Source organism: Ovis canadensis, chromosome 5, assembly GCF_042477335.2.
Source record: "Ovis canadensis isolate MfBH-ARS-UI-01 breed Bighorn chromosome 5, ARS-UI_OviCan_v2, whole genome shotgun sequence".
NCBI lineage: Eukaryota > Metazoa > Chordata > Mammalia > Artiodactyla > Bovidae > Ovis > Ovis canadensis.
The window spans coordinates 19,463,037-19,481,106 of record NC_091249.1 but is presented as its reverse complement, the minus strand read 5'-3'; the positions used below and the strand labels follow the sequence as shown (position 1 = coordinate 19,481,106).

At 55.0% G+C, this 18,070-nt stretch overlaps 1 protein-coding gene across 1 annotated transcript; it reads right to left on the bottom strand.

Annotated features, from left to right (window-relative positions):
* Positions 1 to 1,841: 1,841 nt before the first annotated feature.
* Positions 1,842 to 15,088, bottom strand: LSM4 (LSM4 homolog, U6 small nuclear RNA and mRNA degradation associated). The gene is made up of 5 exons (XM_069590377.1): positions 13,908 to 15,088; positions 9,617 to 9,658; positions 6,986 to 7,084; positions 4,289 to 4,472; positions 1,842 to 2,474 (listed from the first exon to the last, which is right to left on the bottom strand). Exons 1-5 carry the CDS (start codon positions 13,908 to 13,910, stop codon positions 2,383 to 2,385), a joined length of 420 nt encoding a protein of 139 aa, XP_069446478.1. The 5' UTR covers positions 13,911 to 15,088; the 3' UTR covers positions 1,842 to 2,382.
* Positions 15,089 to 18,070: the final 2,982 nt, after the last annotated feature.

The window sequence follows — 18,070 nt, the reverse complement described above, 5'->3', positions numbered from 1 at the left end:
GGGGGCTGCTGCTTACCGCTGCCCACTGGATCCAGCTCCCTGAAATGGACTCATGGCCCCAGGTTGAAGCAACAGGGCAATCCAGGCAGGCCCCAGGCTGAGTCACACCTGGGTGTGTGGGCCTCTCTGGCCTGACAGCTGGAACAAACTCCAAAGGGAGGACGGCCCGCGGGAAACACCTACACTTCACCACCTACACTTAAGGTAGCCCGCAGGCTGCGGGTCATGCAGCAGTCAGATGGTGGGGGCGCTAGCCCCCGGAGACAGACCATCAGGAGGGCAGAAAGAAGGAGGCCGGCTTGTGGGAACCAGCCCGGCACTTTTGGTTTCTCTTCTTGTTCAGGGCGTTGAGGCTGGTTTCTTGAAACCAACCAGGAAGAAGAACTGGAAAACCGGGCTGTCCTGACACCCAGCTCAGGAGGACGGAGGCTTCCGGAAGCCCCTTGGCACCTAAGCGGCCAGTGCTGGGGAGGCGGCTCACGTCACCAGCGGGCTCGGAGAGAACTGGGCCGGGAGCCGGGGCTGCCCGGCTGGAAAGGTCAGGGGCGGCTGGCGGCGCGGGCAGGAAGCCGCGATTACGCACGCCGCCGGGGATGCGCCCCTGTGTGGAGACGGGGCGCGTCGGAGACCCAAGACCTTGAGCAGCGGCGAAGAGGCCCTTGGGAACGTCTGAACATGTTCTTGGTCCAGAGCTAAGGAAGAAAAACCAAACCGCGAACGGCAGGAAGGGGCGGGGCTTCTAAAGGGTTTCTCGTTCACAGCCGTGCAGGACACCCGAGGCAGAGCCCCCGGCTTTCATCAAAGCCTCACCAGACATCACGCCCTTGCAAAGTGGGAAACCCAGACTTCAGACCAAGGCCCCCAAAGGCCATTAGGGGATTCTGTGTCCAGGGCTATGGGGTGAACACAGGCCCTCCCTCCCCGCCATTTTTTGTCTTCCTACCAGCCTGGCCTGGCACCGCCCACGTCTCTGAGGGAGGTGGGTTCCCAGGGCCCAGGTCACATTCAGACCCCGCACCCCTGTCCCCAACCTATGCCAAAACAAGGACTCAGGCAGCAGCAGGTCCTGGGCGGGGTGCAAATGGAGAGAAGCAATGATGAGGAAGTGGCAGGGAACAGCACTCTCCAGATAGGATGAGACTGAGAAAACTTGAGAGGCTTTGCCATAGCTAGGCCAGTACTTGGCAGACCTAAGTGGAGTTCTACAGGCACCACCATCTTTTCTTCCAATCACCCTTCAGAACCGGTCTCAACATGGTATCGGTGACAAGTAGACCTCAGGCCAGGTAGACCTCACATCCATAGGAACCAGCCTCTTAACACCAGGCTGTCCAGGAATATCGGTCAAAGGACCACATCGCCGGAAGTGTTCCGCACAAGTGCTGGCTCAGCGTCTCAGGCAAATCGCTGAGTCGCGGACCGGCAAGTGCCCCGACCCTAAGAGGAGGTAAACGGTTCGTGAAAAGCCTTCCTCATGTGTTCCTGGAGGCAGCTCCGTGTCACGGCTTCTCAGGGAGCTCTGCTGTGAACAGTGCTTGCACAACAGAGACGGAGGCTGAGGACAGGCAGTGTGGGTGTCCCACTGGCTCCCACCCACAACTTCCCTCCCCCACCGCCCCACAGAGGGGAAGGGGCTCCCCTACTGCCCAGACCCCCATTTTGCCTTCCACCTTTTGTAAGAGGCTGCTGAGGGTCATGGGAACCAGTGTCCCATTGAAATGCTTCCCCTTGGTGAGAGGCCACAGGGGGCAAAAGGAAACTTCTTGCGTGGGGGCTGTGATTTCCTGAGGACACTACAACTAGATTCACCCAGTGGTTCAAAGGAATTATGGATTTCGCAGTTTGTAGTTGTATTTGTTTTTATTTTTCTAAGACAAAGAGGGAGAGAAGAAGGGACGGAATAGGGCCCAGCATCATCCCCCAGAACAGCTTCTGAGGCATACGTTTGCCTGGATCCATTTCAAAAAGGCAGTTTCAGGGTCCGTGTTTCAGGAGACCCTCCAGGCTATCAATCTCAGTGCAAACAGCTGAAAATAAAAAACCTCCCGTCTGTTTACCACACAGAATGCAAAACAAACCTGTTTGGAAAATGCCTGCCCTTAATACAAGAGTGAGGGCTTTAACGATGCATTAAACACAGAATCTTCCAGGAATCCAGTTGGCTGCGGCTTCACAAAACCAGAAGCACAGAATTAACATTTCCAACCATAGAACTGCTAACAAAAAAAGAGGAGGACCACAAGAGGACAGGCAGGGGGTCCTCCCCGACCCCTGCCTCTTCTTTTTGTTCTGAACAGTCATAAACTGGAGACCAGGAATGCAGCCTCAGGGTGGGAGCAGGTGCTCGGCCCGGCAGCTCAGTCTCGGGAATGGAGGGGCGGCTCACTGTTTGCCCGCCTGTCTGCCTGGCTTCTTTTCCGGTTGACCTCTGCCAGTCCCAGGGATCCCACCTCGGCCCCGGCCACCGAACACACCTGTGAGACAGGAGGGGGGGGTTCAGTAGAGCCAGGCTGGGAGGGTCACTGTGGGCAAGGGCCAGGAACTGGAACCCTTAGACTATAGCCAAGTCGTTGAACCCCTCTGAGCCTCAGCTTTCACCTCTGTAAAGTGGGGGCAGTGACTGTACCGTCGGTGGGAAGAGCAGGTTGAAAACCTGAGATGGAGTGTCTGACCAGGGCTGGGCAGGGGTACTGCTCCACAACACTCTCAGTGTGACAAGGGATATCAGACCAGGCGCCCTAGGGGTGCGAAGGATGCCAAGAAGGACAGAGGTTGGCATCAAGTCACACTGGGGCTTGCGGGGGCGGCGGGGGGGGATATGCTTCCTGGAAGAGAGGGCTGAGGGCCAAGGTGAGGGGGTGGGTAGTCATCAGCAGGACAAAGTCAGAAGGGTTTCCAGGAGGAGCTGGGAGTACAAGCTAGGATGAGGCCTGGACTCAGCCCAGGGGTGGAGCAACGATGCTCAGCTCTGTGACTGGGGCTGCACCGGGGGACCCCACCCTGCCTTGCTGAAACAATGGGGTGGGGTGGGGTCTCTGTGTGTCCAGCCCAGAGAAGGGGCGGGGGAGCCTCCTGAGCTCTGACCTCTGCAGCCAGAGGTGGGGCTGTTTCCGAAAGGCATTTTACGTGGAGCACACAGCACTGCTGCTGGGGAAGGTGAATAGCCCAAGGGTGGGTGCAGCCCCTGCCCAGGAAGTCGCAGAAGCAGCAGCCTGGCCTTCCAGGGCCCCCTTCCTCCACACGCATACAGGGGACAGGGCCAGGGCTGACAGGGTCTGCCCAGCCTCATCTCTAATGGAGCAAGACCCAGCTTGGGCAAGGGGAGCCTGGTCATGCAGGGGCCCCTATGCAAGCGCCTCTCCCTGTCCTCCCTGCTCCTTCAGGCAGTTTACTCGACAGCGATGGCACCCTGGGTGGGCAGCCTAGCCCTGGGGGCAGGTCCTGGGACCTCTGGGGCCCTGCTCACCCCCATCCTAGGTTCTTCTCCACCTGCGGTGCCCTCTTCTCTCTGGCTCCTTTCTGTCACTCAAGCCTCAGCTCAGGGGGGGCTCCTATGTCTTTCCTGGCTCTGCATATAAGCCTCCAAGGTGGGTTCCTGGAACCTGGCATACAAGCCCCTCCAGGTGGGTGAGACAGAAGTCGGGTGGGGGAGGGTGGGGCCCACAGCTGGCCTCTGGGCTGCGGCTCTGGCTGACTGCACGTTTAGTTTTATGCAAGATTTATGATTTCAGGGTGGTGCGGGGTGATCTACCCAAAAGGCGTGACCTTGGTTTTGTCTAAAGGAGTCACAGCATGGAAGGGTCCCAGGCTGGGCACCACGGGGATCTTCTCCGCAGGGGGGAATCTGAGCCTCCCCGAGGTGCCCAGAGCACCTGCCAGGAAACACAGGTGGGGCTCAAGTCCCAGGTCTGTGTGGGTGCTGGGTTAGTCTGCTGGGCGGCATCTGGAGCTGAGGGAGCACCAAGAGCCACTGCGGGGAGGAGGGCCCACATTGTGAGGATGGGCGCGGTCAGCACTGACCACTAGGGCTTAGCTGGGCTCCTGGGGTGGGGGACACGGGGCATGCAGGTGGCAACCAGCAGCACCAACTGTTCTACAGAAGAGCCCCGTGAGTCACAGCCCCCTAGTGCCATGGAGGAGGGGCGCAGAGCCAGGCCCTCGGCAACATGACGCCACCAGTGGAGAATGCCAGCACTGGGCCAGGCCAGATGCCGCGCGCGCGGCAGTCACGCTCCAGTGGGGAGGCCCCGGCTGCCTGCCAGGGGAGAGGGAGGAGAGAAGGGCCTACCTCGCCCGGCGCCCCCCATCCCGCGGCCCTTCTGCTGCTTCTGCTGCTGCAGGCCACCGCGGCCACGGCCCTTGGCCACCACCTCCTCCTTGACCATGTCGATGATCTCGTCGGGGATGCGCAGGTACTTGATGGTGCTGCCGCGGATGTAGCACTCAGGCATCCGCCAGAATTTGTCCCCGTCCTGCAACGGGGGTACGTGTCAGAGCTGTGGGGAGGAACGTGTAGGCAGCCGGGCAGCATCCATCCACTCAGGCTCCCTGTGCCTGGCGTCGCCCCCGCAGGGTACGAGGCTCCTCCTTCTGCACAGGACGCGGGAGGGCTGCCCTCCAGCAGGCTCTCTCCAGACCCTTGGCAGCCCTTCACGCACGAGGGCGGGCAGGGCAGGGCCTCGTGAGTAGCCTGTGCCCTCAGCCTGTCCTCTGGTGGGGGATGCCATCCAAAGCCTGGAGAGGCGCGAGGCTGCCTCACAGGCCAGGTGCTGCCACAGCTCAGCTCCTCCCCCTTCTGCTCCCCGTCTCCCCGAGCTCTCCTGGAGTCCGCTCCACGCACTGTGACTCAGTCATTCACACAAGTGTCTCGTGGCAGGGTCTGAGCTGGCCATGGGACACAGGTGAACAGGACACAGACCCTGGGTGGTGGGTGAAGAGGGCCAGGAGAGGGTGGGGAGGCAGGTTTGGGGCCAGCCGGGGCAGCATCCAGTGATGCCAGTTTACAGGGGAGCTAATTGAAGCGCGAGAGACAAGGGGACTTGTACAGTTGTAGACTCTTGAGCAACGCCGACCTTGAAGTTTTCAGGATGCTGTCTCCCCCCAACTCTCTAAACACCCTGTGACCAGCACAAGGCCTCACCCCACCCTCCTGCTGCCCTTGGGCAGGAGCCCGGGATCTCATCCATCAGATTGCTTCTCCTGCCCCACCCCTGCTGCCCCAAGCCAACCCCTCCCCCACACCCCTAGAAATCAGACCAAGACATCTCCCTGCTTAGATCCCAATCAGGGCCCCGTTGGCCAAGGACGAGGTCCAACTCTCTCAGTGTGGCTCCAGAGGGCCTGAGATCCAGCCCCACTCTGGCTGCCCTCTCTCAGCATTCGATGTGCCTTCCAGATGGAACATTCTGGAACACACGCAGTGGGCTTCTGGCCTCCAGCATTTTGCACACGCTGTTTCCTCCTTTTCATGTCTGGCTAACTGCAGCCCTCAACAGGCCTCGCTTGCAGCCTCCTTGAAGCCCCCAGTCCTCCTGAATGACATCAGCAGTGCCTGGACCACTTGGCGCAGCCCAGTGCAGGCGCTCGGCGGGGACAAGTGGAATGTCTGAGGGCCAGCTCTTCCCAGGAACATACATAAGAGCCCCCGACCCATACAGGAGCCCCAAGAGGCCTCAGAGCATTCTTTTCCCAGAAAGGGTAGGCGAGCAGCCAAGTCCGTGGGGATGCAGAGTACAGCCAGGCAGGACGATGATTCTGTGGAAGCTCAGGGCTGGGACCGGGGCGGCCTTTCAGCGTGAGGCATTTCCCCAGCCAAGGGCAGCCCAGCCCAGCGCACTCCCTGGGGGAACCAGGCTTACACGCTTTCCATGGGGGCAGCTCATGCCTCCAGACGCTTGCTCTCCTGCACACTCTCAGCCTCTGGGGTCTCTGGATCCGGCTGCCCCAGGGGAGAAGGGGCTGCTGTCACCTGCTTACAGGTGAGGAGGCCTGATGGCTGCACAGATTGGTTCCTCACACCCAGTTTCTCCTCCCAACTGCTGGGTCCTGAGGGGAACCTCCAGGGGGAGCCATGTGTCCAGGCTTGGCCGTGGAGGCAGGACTGACCTTGGCCCCAAGACCCAGTGATTGGCTCCATGTCCTCAAAGTGGACAGAAACCCGTTGGCCGTGTGCAGAAGGACACGTGCCCAGTTGTGCACCATGGCGCCATGTGCTACAGCCACAATGGAAATCCCCAGCCACCTGCCACCTGGAGTTTGGTCCCAGGAAATAAGCCACAGAGCTGAGCAGCTGAGGGGGAGGGGGGGTGGTCCCCCCGCCCCTGTGTGTCTTCGAGGACAAGAGTGGCTGCCTCGTGCTCTGCTGAATGCTGGCAGGGCGAGCCCTGGGGGTACCCTGTCCTTGGCTCAAGACAGCCCGGGCCTCCCAGCAGGTTCTTCCCCGTAACATGGGGGGCTACCTTGGGCAGGTGATGGGAATCAAGGGGAAAGGAAAGCGCTAACTAGCAGAACCCAGTGCAGGCAGGTGGAGGGAGTCTGCCCTGGAGGCCACCCCCTTCCTGCAGAGAACGGCGCAAGTCCTTCCTGGTCAGGAGTGGGGTTGGGGTTGGGGGGTGGAGGAGCAGCTCAGTGCCTGCTGGGCAGCAACCACAGGTGCAAAGTCCAGGGCACCAGAGACTTGGAGCCTTGTGCCTCTGCCCAGCTCCACATCCAGCCCGGTGCCTCGGGCCCCGGCCCTCCACAAAGCCCTGCCACTGGCAGGATGACCTGCAGTAGAGGCTGAGGTGTGGGCTGTCCCACTCCTCCCAAAAGTCCAGGCAGAGGGCTTGTACCGGACCTGGAAGTGGGAAGGCCGAGGCTCTGGAAGGTCATCCCAGGTCCCAGTGCGTGACCCTGGCCACAGAGCCTCCACTCAAGACACCCACCAGACCAGTACCACCTGAAGGCCCCCGGATGGGGGTACAGGCTGAGGGCACAGGGTACTCACCCTGGACGTGCAGATCACCTCACGCAGGTTGATGTTCATCCAGTTGTCACAGCTCACCAGGTGCCCGTTGTATGTCTCCCCGTTTTTGAGCTCCACCAGCTGGAGAGAAACGGGCCCCACATCAGGCACAGGCCCCGAGGAAGGGCAGACCTACCCCGAGGAGCAGGTCGCCACCATCGGGCCTGGTCAGACACGGCCTTGGCTCCTCTTAGGACCCAGTGGGCACAGCGCACGGTGCCCAGGCCCCCAGGGGCCCATCTTGCAGGAGATGTGCTCTGCTTTTTCAGTACACTTTGCTGGGCATTGTACACTTTCTATGATGAAACCGTTTTCCTGTGTGTGGAAGAAATGAACAACACCCACACATCTTTAAAAGAACGAGTAAAGTTAGGGTAAGAGGGTGGCCAGGTGCCCAGTGATGCCACATGTGTGATCTATGGTGGTCTGGAGATAGTCTTTCATTGCAGGAATTACTTGCCTGTCTTGATGTGTTTTGGGAAAAGCACCTCATTCAGAAGATATGCTTTTGCTAGGAAAAGCCTGTCTTAAAAAAAATATCAACTGAGAGAACAAACTTATGGTTACCAGAGGGGGGTGGGGGCGAGGAGGGACAGTTAAGGAGTTTGGAATTGACATGTAGACACAACTATATTTAAAATGAATAACCAGGAACCTGCAGTATAGCACTGGGAGCTCAGCTCAATGCTGTGTGATGACCGAGACGGAGGGGAAGGGGGTGGGGTGGGACGAGGTCCAAGAGAGAGGGGATATATACACATATTGCTGATTCACTCCATGGTAGAGCAGAAACTAACGGAGCACTGCAAACCAATTCTACTCCAAAAGCAAACAAAAAACTGAGCAAGGACCTACTCTAGAGCACAGGGAATTCTTTGCTCGACATTATATAACAGCCTAAATGGGAAAAGAATCTTTCAAATAGCAGATACCTGTGTATACATAACTGAATCACTTTGCTGGACACCTGAAACTAACAAAGTGCTGTGGATCAACCATATTTCAATCTAAAATAAAAATTTTTTTTAAATGATCAACTCTTGGGGCTGGAGAGGCACTGGGCTGCCCAGACACCACCTCTGCACCATTCTGTGGGCTGAGCCTGAGCACTGGCACAATGCCGGGTGCTGGCACGATGAGCGCCAGCGGCAGCCCAGCCCATGCCCGTGACTTCCTGCTCAAGTTCCTGCTGGTGGGTGACCAGTGACGGGGGCAAGGGTGAGACCCTGGTAGGCCTGTAGGACAGCTTAGCTGAGTCCCCGGATGGCCACCGGCAGTCATCACGTGCTCTCCCCTGCCTTCCATGGTGCTGTCGACATTTTACAGCTACTCTGCCTGTTTCCCTTGGCAACCACTTTAAGGTTTAAACATGATTTAGAAAGTCATCACTTTCCAGTTTGAAAAAATTGAAAAAAAAAAAAAGAAAAGAAAAGGAATCAACTCAGCTATCTGCCCAAGAGAAATGAAGGCATACATCCATGGAAAAATGTGCACACGAATGTTCCCGGCAGCTCAAACTTTCAGTAGCCAAAAAGCGGAAAGAACCCAAATGTCCGTCATCAGGAACAAATGGATGTGTGTTAGTTGCTCAGTCGTGTCTGACTCTGTGACCCCATGAACTGTAGCCTGCAAGGCTCCTCTGTCCACCGCAGTCTCCAGGCAAGAATACTGGAGTGGGCTGCCATTCCCTTCTCCAGAGGATCTTCCCGACCCAGGGATCAAACTCTGGTCTCCTACACTGCAGGCAGATTCTTTACCATCTGAACTATCAGGGAAGCCACCAGGACAAATGGATAAAGTGTCATATATCTACACAATGGAATAGCACCTGGCCATAAGGAACAGAGGGCTGACACACGTTATAAAGTGGACAAACCCTGAGAACATCATGCTGAGGGAGAGAAGCCAGACATGAAAGGCCACATGTTGCGTGATCCCATGTATGGGAAATGTCCACAACAGGCAAATCCACAGACAGAAGGCAGAGTAGTGGCTGCCAGGTGCTGGGGGAGGGGGCTGCGGGGTGGCTGCTAATGGGGACTGGGCCACCTTTTAGGGTGACAGGAGTACTCTGCAATGACACAGAGGTGGCGGCTGCACAACACTGCAAACATGCTGCGCGTCCCTAAACTGTCCGCCTTGAAAAGGCTGAACTGCATGGTCGTGTGAATAACATCCGAATTTAAAAAAGGAAAGACAACAGAACATATTGACAGATATCACACTCTATCACAAAGGAACAGAAGCAGATTAGGAAATGTGTATTGCATGAACCCACCCAGATTTTAAAAATTCATTCATGCCTACACACACGTTAAAAGTCAAAACGTGTAAATACCGAAGAAAAAATTGTTGGGAAGATTAACGAAGAGGGGATTCCACTTCCTCCGAATCTCTAGTATTTGACACTTTTAATAAGTACGTATGACTTGGAGCAGGAGCGGAAATGACACAGGCCCTGGCGTGCGGGAGGGAGGAGAGGACAAGCTGCTGCTTCGCGGACAGGCAGGAGGCGGGCTTGTCTGGAGGCACCTCGCCCTGTGCCCAGTGTCCGTTCCTGTGCTGAGGCTGGGCCCTGCTGAAAGGCACCACTCCAGAGTGGCACATACTCACCATTGGGTGATTCTGAGCCGTTTTCAGCAGCGACAAGGGAAGCTGAAAGGCAAACAAAAGCGCATGATTTGTCTGGCTCATCAGCACAGTGGACTCGTCCTCTAGGCAGGGCTAGCATATCCCTCAACAGAAACACAGCCTCTGAACTCTGCCCAACCCCAGGCCACATATCCGCCTCCCAGGTTAGCACTGAGGTCTAGAAAAAATCTCATTTCAGCAATTCTGCAGCTGGGGAGACCCCAGCCTGGAGAAGGACGTTAGATCTTTGTCCTCCCAGCCTTTTGACCCTCCCCTGAAGTCCTTCAATAAAATGGTTTGATCTCTCCCCTGATAATCTCAGCAGCAGCTGCCCTCTGGTGCTGGGGCTGATCATTCTGGGTATTTCTCTGTAGCTCATGCCTGACAGGACCAGGCATAGCCCTCCAGGTTTATCAACAGCATCATGGCACATGGGTCCTGCTCCTGCTTACGTGTTTTGCTCTGATGATGTTTCAGAGATACGTCCAGGTTAACACATGCAGTTCTAGCTAAGCCTTTCATTTTCAGTGTGGTAGATGGTTATCCTCACACCCACTTTACAGGTGAGGATGAGCTTAGAGACTGAGGAACCTGCCCAGCACCAGAGACCTAGTGAGAGATGGAGCGTGGCTCGACCCTGTCAGAAGCCAGCTCATGCTGGGCCCACACCTTGGGGGGCAGCCCTGACTGTCCCCTGGCAGAGTGATCTATCAGGCTCAACTGGCCTCTTGATCTAAAGAGGTGACATCTGAGCTGGGTATTCAAGAGGAATTTACCAGGTGAGAGGAAGAAACATTTCAGAACAAGTCTGTGGTTACTGGAAGGGACAGCAGATAAACGATGGGATTTAAAAACTCACCCAGGTAAGGTAAACTTTCAAGATAGTTCTGTTTCCTTCATTACTGAATTTCTTTTTCATAAAAAAAAACCCATATAGTGTTAACTGGGGTGGGGGTGGGAATCAGTTTTCATTTTTGTAACACAAATCTTGAGCCTTACCCTGGGGCCTGTCTCTGGGCCTCCAGAAGGGTGACTCAAGGGGCAGTGCTTGGGTTCAGAGTCCAATGGCAACCTATCCAGTATAGGCAGGTGAAAGTTCTAGAGCAAGGGCCCCACCAGACAGGAAATTACCTCAGGGAAAACCGTACCATGCCCCAGTAACTGGGGAACTCTAAGTTGGCCTGACCCCCAGGAGCTCTTTGCTGGGGAGTCCCAGCCTACCCTCAGGCTCTATCTAATAGGGGGTAGCTGTTTCTCCAGGTGGTGGGGACTGTGAGCCTCTCTGTCAGGAGGCCACAAATGGCCCTCAATCTCCAGAGGAAGGCTCCCTGTGGAAGGGCTTGGAGGGAGGGGAATTCCACATCCCACGGGCCTTCCCTACAAGCCACCCAGGGGAGGTCCAGTGGCAGCAGGAAGCTAGGCCCAGGCCCACTTCCTGCACAGGCTTCCTGGAAGGGCAAGATAAGGAGGAAGAAGGGGCCACGTGGAAAGGAGGTGGTTGTTCCCAGAAGGGCGCGTAGGTGGCCAACCTGCCCTCTGCTCTGGAATGAATCTGTGCAAGGCTGCCCGAGTGCGGTGAGCCGGAGGCTCAGACACGCGTGCAGCAGCCACACACCCAGGGTATTTACAGAGGCAAAGCCTCGCACTCTTCCTGGGCAAGCCTGTTCTCTTGTTCTCTTGTGTCCACAATGGGAATCTGCACCGGGGCACACCGAGATCCTCCTCCCAGATCACCAGGTTAGCCCTGGAAGGTGAGAATGAAGATGGACTCTGAGAGGTTGGAGGGGGTCGGAACAGTTCAATCAAGGAGCCTCTACATGAGACACCAGCGGCTAGAGCAGGAGGAACCTGCCTAGGGCCACAGAGCAAGGTCCTGGTAAAGCTGGGGAGAGGGGGCTGATGCCTGTCAGCAGGGAACCCACAGATGTCCCTTTATGGCACACAGAGCCTCTAAGCTGGTCCCTCTCAGGCTGCCACCAGTACCAGCTACCAGTAGCACAGACCTGCAGGACCCACAGCCTCCACAGCCGCTGCTGGCAGTGTGCCCTCGGAGGATGGCTGCGACACAGATGGGACCAGCACCTGCTCCCTAGGCAGCCCACAGAGCCAGACCTGATCCAGCTCCAGCAAACTGGCCCACTCTGTGCCTCACACACCGCGCCTGGTGCTGCTGGCAGCCTTTGTTCTGAGGCTCCCTCTGCCTGGGGTGCCCTGCCCCCAGCTGGTGACTGTGCCCTCAGCCAAGTCCTCGTTATAACCCTGTCGAGGGAAGAAAGGAGGTTTCCACCTGGGTCACCCTCTGCTGCTGCTATTACAGGACACAGCCAGTCTCTAATTAACTTGTTTATTTATGATGTCTCCCTGGCTAGACTGGAAACGCCAAACCTCCTGCTAGACTGGAAAATTCGGAGGGTGTAGACTTTGTCCAGCACTGAACACCCGGTCAGGCACACGAGAAGGTCTCAGTAAATATTTGCTGAACAAATACAGCACACACCACCCGCTGGAGGCACGTGGGGCGGGGGGATTCCTGCTCCACCCCACAAAGAAAGGAGAGCTTAGGTAGGGAGAGGTGGAGCTGGGACAGCCCAGGGCCTGGAGCCACGGTCACATCTCACCATCTTCTACAACCCCAAACTGTGCTGAAGACAGGGCTGAGGGGAAGGGGAGGATCCTGAGGAACCTGAAAGCCAAGGGGAAGGGATAGCAGCACGGGTGGGGGATGGAAGATGCTTGAAAGTGCCAGGGAGACAGGAGAGGGCTGAACACTCAGTTCTGGGGGAGACAGGGTCCTCTGGAGTCAGGGAAAAAAGGTTGAGGAAAGAAAGGCCTTTCTCAGAACGCCTGGGCCCTGGTCCTCAGGCCTAGATCTAACAGTACCCTGAGGCTCCTAATTCAGGAATTTGTTGCAGACCACCCACTCCTTCACCCAGACCTCTGCTTCCGGCCCTGCAGGGACCACAGGGAAAAAGCCCTGTCAACGGCCTCAACACTCCCCAGAAGGAAGGAACAGGCTGAACGAGCCTGTCCTTCACGCAGGCACTACTCTAGGCTCTGGGACTCCTAAGAGAATAAAAAGCAAAAATCCTGTCTCCATAGAGCTTAACACATGGATTTTTCCAGTTTTGCTCATTCCCTGAGACCAACTGTACCCTTGAGCAGAGAGGAACCTGCTCCCTTCTCTCCAGCCTTACACTGACCAGGAGAAATTTAATGAGCCCTCACGGTTGGCTCAGAGAAATGTGCAGCGACCACCTCAGAGCAACCTGGGTGCTGACAGGCCAAGTACTCTCTCAGGAAAACCTTGGCTCTCAATTCCATTGTGGGGCCACAGTTTTTCTGTCATACACTGGGCGGGGCGGGGGGACGTGCACTCTCTGGTTTAGATCTATAACTTGTCCACAACTTGTGAATAGCATGCCTTTGGAGAGGTTTCCTGTCAGGGTCTCAGTTTTTCCTTCTGTGAACTGGGAGGACAGTTAGCCCATTTTGGCTCAAAATGACCCCTCTCCCTCTGAACCGCATCCTGTGTGACCCTGAGAAAAGCAAACCCATCTCTGGATGTTTTTCAGCCTGAAAAGGAGAGGCACAGGAGATTGTGCAGCTAGCATCCTAAGGGCCTTGTGTTCAGTAACTAAGTCGGTCCGACTCTTGCAATCCCATGGACTGTATTCCGCCAGACCCACCTGCTCACGAGATTTCTCTGGCAAGATACTGCCATTTCCTTCTCCAGGGAATCTTCCTGACCCCGGGATGGAACTCGCGTCTCCTACACTGACACGCAGGTTCTTTACCACGGAGCCACGAGGGAAGCCCTCTAAGGACCTTACAAGCTCTGAAATTACCCAAGTTGGCTTAATCTGAGAACGCACAACGGGTCTCTACTTCCTGGCGCTCTAACTTTACATTCTACGAGGTCAGACTGGGTCTGATCACTCGGAGTCACTTCTCTAACTGAGAAGTCATGCTGTTTCATTCACTGGGATTCTGGGAGGGGTGGGGGGTTCCCCTTCCTCTCCGACCTCATTTCTCCCATACAAAAAATGAGAAGACTGCCGCTAGATTGCTACACTATTACACGTTCGTCCAGTCCTCTATTCCCCTGAGACCGACGTGCCAGGTGTCTTAAGAACCCCCTGCATTCTCCGGTCTGTTTCCCCAGCTCCGACCGGGTGGCAGGACTCGAGGCCCGGATGACACACTCGCTCTGCATCGCCCCTGCCCCAGCACCCGCCCCGAGGGCCCTTGGCGGCCGGCTGCCCCGTCGCCTCACCATGGTGTCGGTAGGGACCGGCCTCCCCGGCCACTTCCGCCACCGCCGCCGCCGCTCACGTTCCCGCCGGGAGCCGCCGCTGCGCGCCACTAGGCTGAAATAGAGTGGCAGCGACGCGAGCCAGTCAGAGCGGGGCTCGTGGGAAGGATAACCAATCCACTCAGAGTAAGGCGGGGCCTACTAAACTCGAGGGGCGGGCCGGGCCGTGTTCTCACCAGTGAAATAAGGACCAGAGTCGTAAAGTGCCGTAGTTGAGTGCTGCAAAAGGGGGCGGAACAATGTGTGCCCGAGCAGGAGGCTTTGTGGGTAAAGGCGCTTGCGCAGGTCAAACGCTCGAGGATCTCATCAGCTCCACGCTGTGGGCAAAGTCGGTTATTACTTCCAATTTCCTTGAGAAATGGAGGCTCTTCGGTTATTATCGGTTATTATTGGAATGTGCTTAATGTCTGCCTTCTCGCCCCTTTTCTGGTTCTCATTATTGTTGTTCAATCGCTCAGTGAGTCGGACGCTTTGTGACCCCCATGGACTGCAGCACACCAGGCATCCTTGCCCTTCATTGTCTCCTGGAGTTTGGTCAAACTCCTGGCCATCGAGTCGGTGATGCCATTCAACGATCTCATCCTCTGTCGTCCCCTTCTCCTGCCTTCAGTCTTTCCCAGCATCAGGGTTTTTTCCAGTGAGTCGGCTCCTCGCATCAGGTGCCCAGTGTATTGAAGTTGAAGCTTCAGTATCAGTCCTTCAAACGAATACTCAGGGTTGAGGATTGACTGCTTTGATCTCTTTGCTGTCCTGCTGCTGCTAAGTCACTTCAGTCGTGTCCACCTCCGTGCGACCCCATAGACGGCAGCCCACCAGGCTCCCCCGTCGCTGGGATTCTCCAGGCAAGAACACTGGAGTGGGTTGCCATTTCCTTCTCCAATGCGTGAAAGTGAAGTCGCTCAGTCGTGTCCGACCCTCAGCGATCCCATGGACTACAGCCCACCAGGCTCCTCCATCCATGGAATTTTCCAGGCAAGAGTACTGGAGTGGGGTGCCATTGCCTTCTCCGTTTTGCTGTCCAAGGGGCTCTAAATAGTCTTCTCCAGCACCACAGTTCAAAAGCATCAATTCTTCCGGCGCTCAGCCTTCTTTATGGTTTAATCCTCATATCTGTACATAACTACTGGAAAAACCATAGCTTAGACTATACGGGCTTATGTCGGCAAAGTGAAGTCTCTGTTTTTCAATACTCTCTCTGGGTTCGTCATAGCTTTTCTTCCAAGGAGCAAGTGCCTTTTAATTTCATGACTACAGTCACCATCTCTTTGGTAGGTTGGAATCCTGGCTTTGTCCCTCGGAGCCTTAGTTCACCTCCCTTTAAAATGGGCGTAATGAGTGCTGTAGAAGGTTGCAGTGAGGAGGACATGAGGTAAGCCATGGGAAAGCACACAGAACAGTGTCTGCTTGATATATTCAGATGTGCAATATTTATTGAGCACCTACTATGGGCCTGCTCTGGGAAACACAAAATGAATAAACCAGACGAAACTCCTGGCCCTCCCAAGGCTTAGGAGGGGTGACAGCTGGTAAACAAGACAAATTGGCAAATGTATTCGTTCCCTTGGGCTGCCACAACAGAGCAATCAAACTGGGTGGCTTTAAACCACAGAACTTGATCCAGAAGTCTGAACTCAAGGTGTGGGCAGGATTGGTTTCTTCTCAAGGATCTGAGGGACAGTTCATCCCAAGCCTCTCCTCCAGCAATCCAGCAATGCTTGTAGTTCTTGGTTATAAACATGTCACTCCAGTCTCTGCCTGTCATCACATAGCTTTTCTCTTTCCTCTTCTTTTCTTATGAGGACACTCCTTTCTCTTATTGTGTGCTGTGCGTGCTAAGTTGCTTCAGTCGTGTCTGAGTCTTTGCCACCCTATGGACTGTAGCCCTCCAGGCTCCTCAGTCCATGGGATTCTCCAGGCAAGAATACTGGAGTGGGTTGCCATGTCCTCCTCCAGGGGATCTTCCCGACCCAGGGAATTGAACCTGCGTCTCTTATGTCTCCTGCATTGGCAGGTGGGTTCTTTACCACTGGCGCCACCTGGGAAGCCTGCCCACCCTAAATCCAGGATAAATGTCACCTTGAGATCTTGATTAAATCTGCAAAGAATGTATTTCAAATAAGGTCATATTCACAGATATGGGGACTAGAACTTATCTATGTTATTTAAGATATGTTAGAATGTATCTTTTTAGGGCCAATACTCAACCCACTACATCAAGTATGAGCTATGGTTCCTTTGAACACTAACATTTATGTGAATAGTTCACATCTCCGAGGTGACCGTGCATATACTTTCACACACTCGTGAGCATGTCTGCAGCCTAAATTTCCAAGAGAGATCCAGCTGGGTGGCCACTGAGTGTTCCTTTCTCTGTGTTGGCTTCCACGCTTGCCTTGACTCAGGTTTGTAAATGAGACATAGGTGTCCTCCTCCAGGACTACCCTTTTCCTGGCCTCCTTAGTGTCATCATCGGCCTGAGAGATTTTTCCTTTCTTTTTTTTGGCAGCGTTGCATGGCTTGTGGAATCTTAGTTTCCCAATCAGAATTTGAACCCAGACCCTGGCAGTGAAAACGTCAGATCCTAACCACTGGACTACCAGGGAATTCCCAAGAGCCCAGAGCCAAGCTCTTCCAGCTGAAAAGACCCGATGCCTCTCAGAGCTGGCTTAGGGAACCCCTGATGCTCGGCTTCTCAATAAGAGATTCCCCTGCATCAGGTCTCAGAGACCGGGGCAGAAGAGGATGAGAACTGCCCCGCCACATCCCACCAGGCAGGGCACTAGAATCTCCCCTCCAGGACCTAGTGAGGGGAGACGGTCTGGGGGTCAGTTTTGTTATGAAGGGACTGAGTAGCTCAGGCTTGTTCCGCCCTCTTTCTTCTCGCTAAAAACAAGAATACAGATTTCCCTTCATTCGTGATAGCGTGGTGGTTGTTTAGTCGCTGAGTCGTGTCCGACCCTTTTGCAACCCCGTGGGCTGTAGCCCGCCAGGCTTCTCTGTCCATGGGATTTCCCAGGCAAGAATACTGGAGTGGGTTGCCATTTCCTTCTCCAGGGGATCTTCCTTATCCAGGGATTGAACCCAGGTCTCCTTCATTGGCAGGTGGGTTCTTTACCACTGAGCCAGCAGGGAAGCCCTGTGATGGGGTTATGTCCCAATAAACCCATGGTAAGTTGAAAATGTAATAAATTGAAAATACATTTAATATATTTAGCCTACTAAATGTCGTAGCTTAGTTTAGCCTAGCCTATTTTAAACGTGCTCAGAACACTCAAATAAACCTACAGTTGAGCAAAATCATCAAACACAAGCCTATTGGATTATAGTGTTAAATACCTTATATAATGTATTGAATACTGTACTGAAAGTTAACAAAAAGTCAGTGTATCAGTTGTTTACTGCTGTAACCCCATGACTGACTGGGAGCTGAGGCTCATTGCCAGCTGTCCAGAATCACGAGAGAGCATCTTACCACATATCACTAGTCCAGGAAAAGATCAAAATTCAAAGTTTGGTTTCTCCTGAATGATTGCTTGCCCACATCATGAAGCTGAAAAATCTGAAGTCAAACTATCACAAGTTGGGGACTGTCTATGATCATCTCTGCCAACCAGGGTTACTGTGTGGAGTGATCAAATGTGAAACTCGTATAAAGACTGAAGCAGCAGATAGCCCTGGACCCACGGTTGTCTTTCGTGTCTTTGTTTGGGGTCTTCCCTCCCTCAGAAGCTGACCCTGAAATGAGAACTCAAGGGTACATAGAGTACTCAAGGGATGACCCTAGGAAGTCCCCACTGGGGATGGAGAACTGAGACACGGAGGGAAGGACCCCTGTAGTGGACGCCAATGAGCAGATGACAGCGGGCACCTGAGGGTTAGTGCAGCTGTGGACCTTAGGGAGACAACATAAGAGCTTGTGTCTCAAAGAGGTCCCACCCAGGTCAGGGCAGTGTTTATTTTCCTCTCTATCATGGGCTGGGGGATGATCCCAGGGGTGCTGGTGAGGTCTGGGAAGTGTTTAGGACATTAGTAGCAGGCAACAGTGATATGCCAACTGGGTTAGAGGGATCAGCATGACCAGCCAAGCTGTGTTTGGCAAGGGTAAAGGCCACTTTGATGTAAAC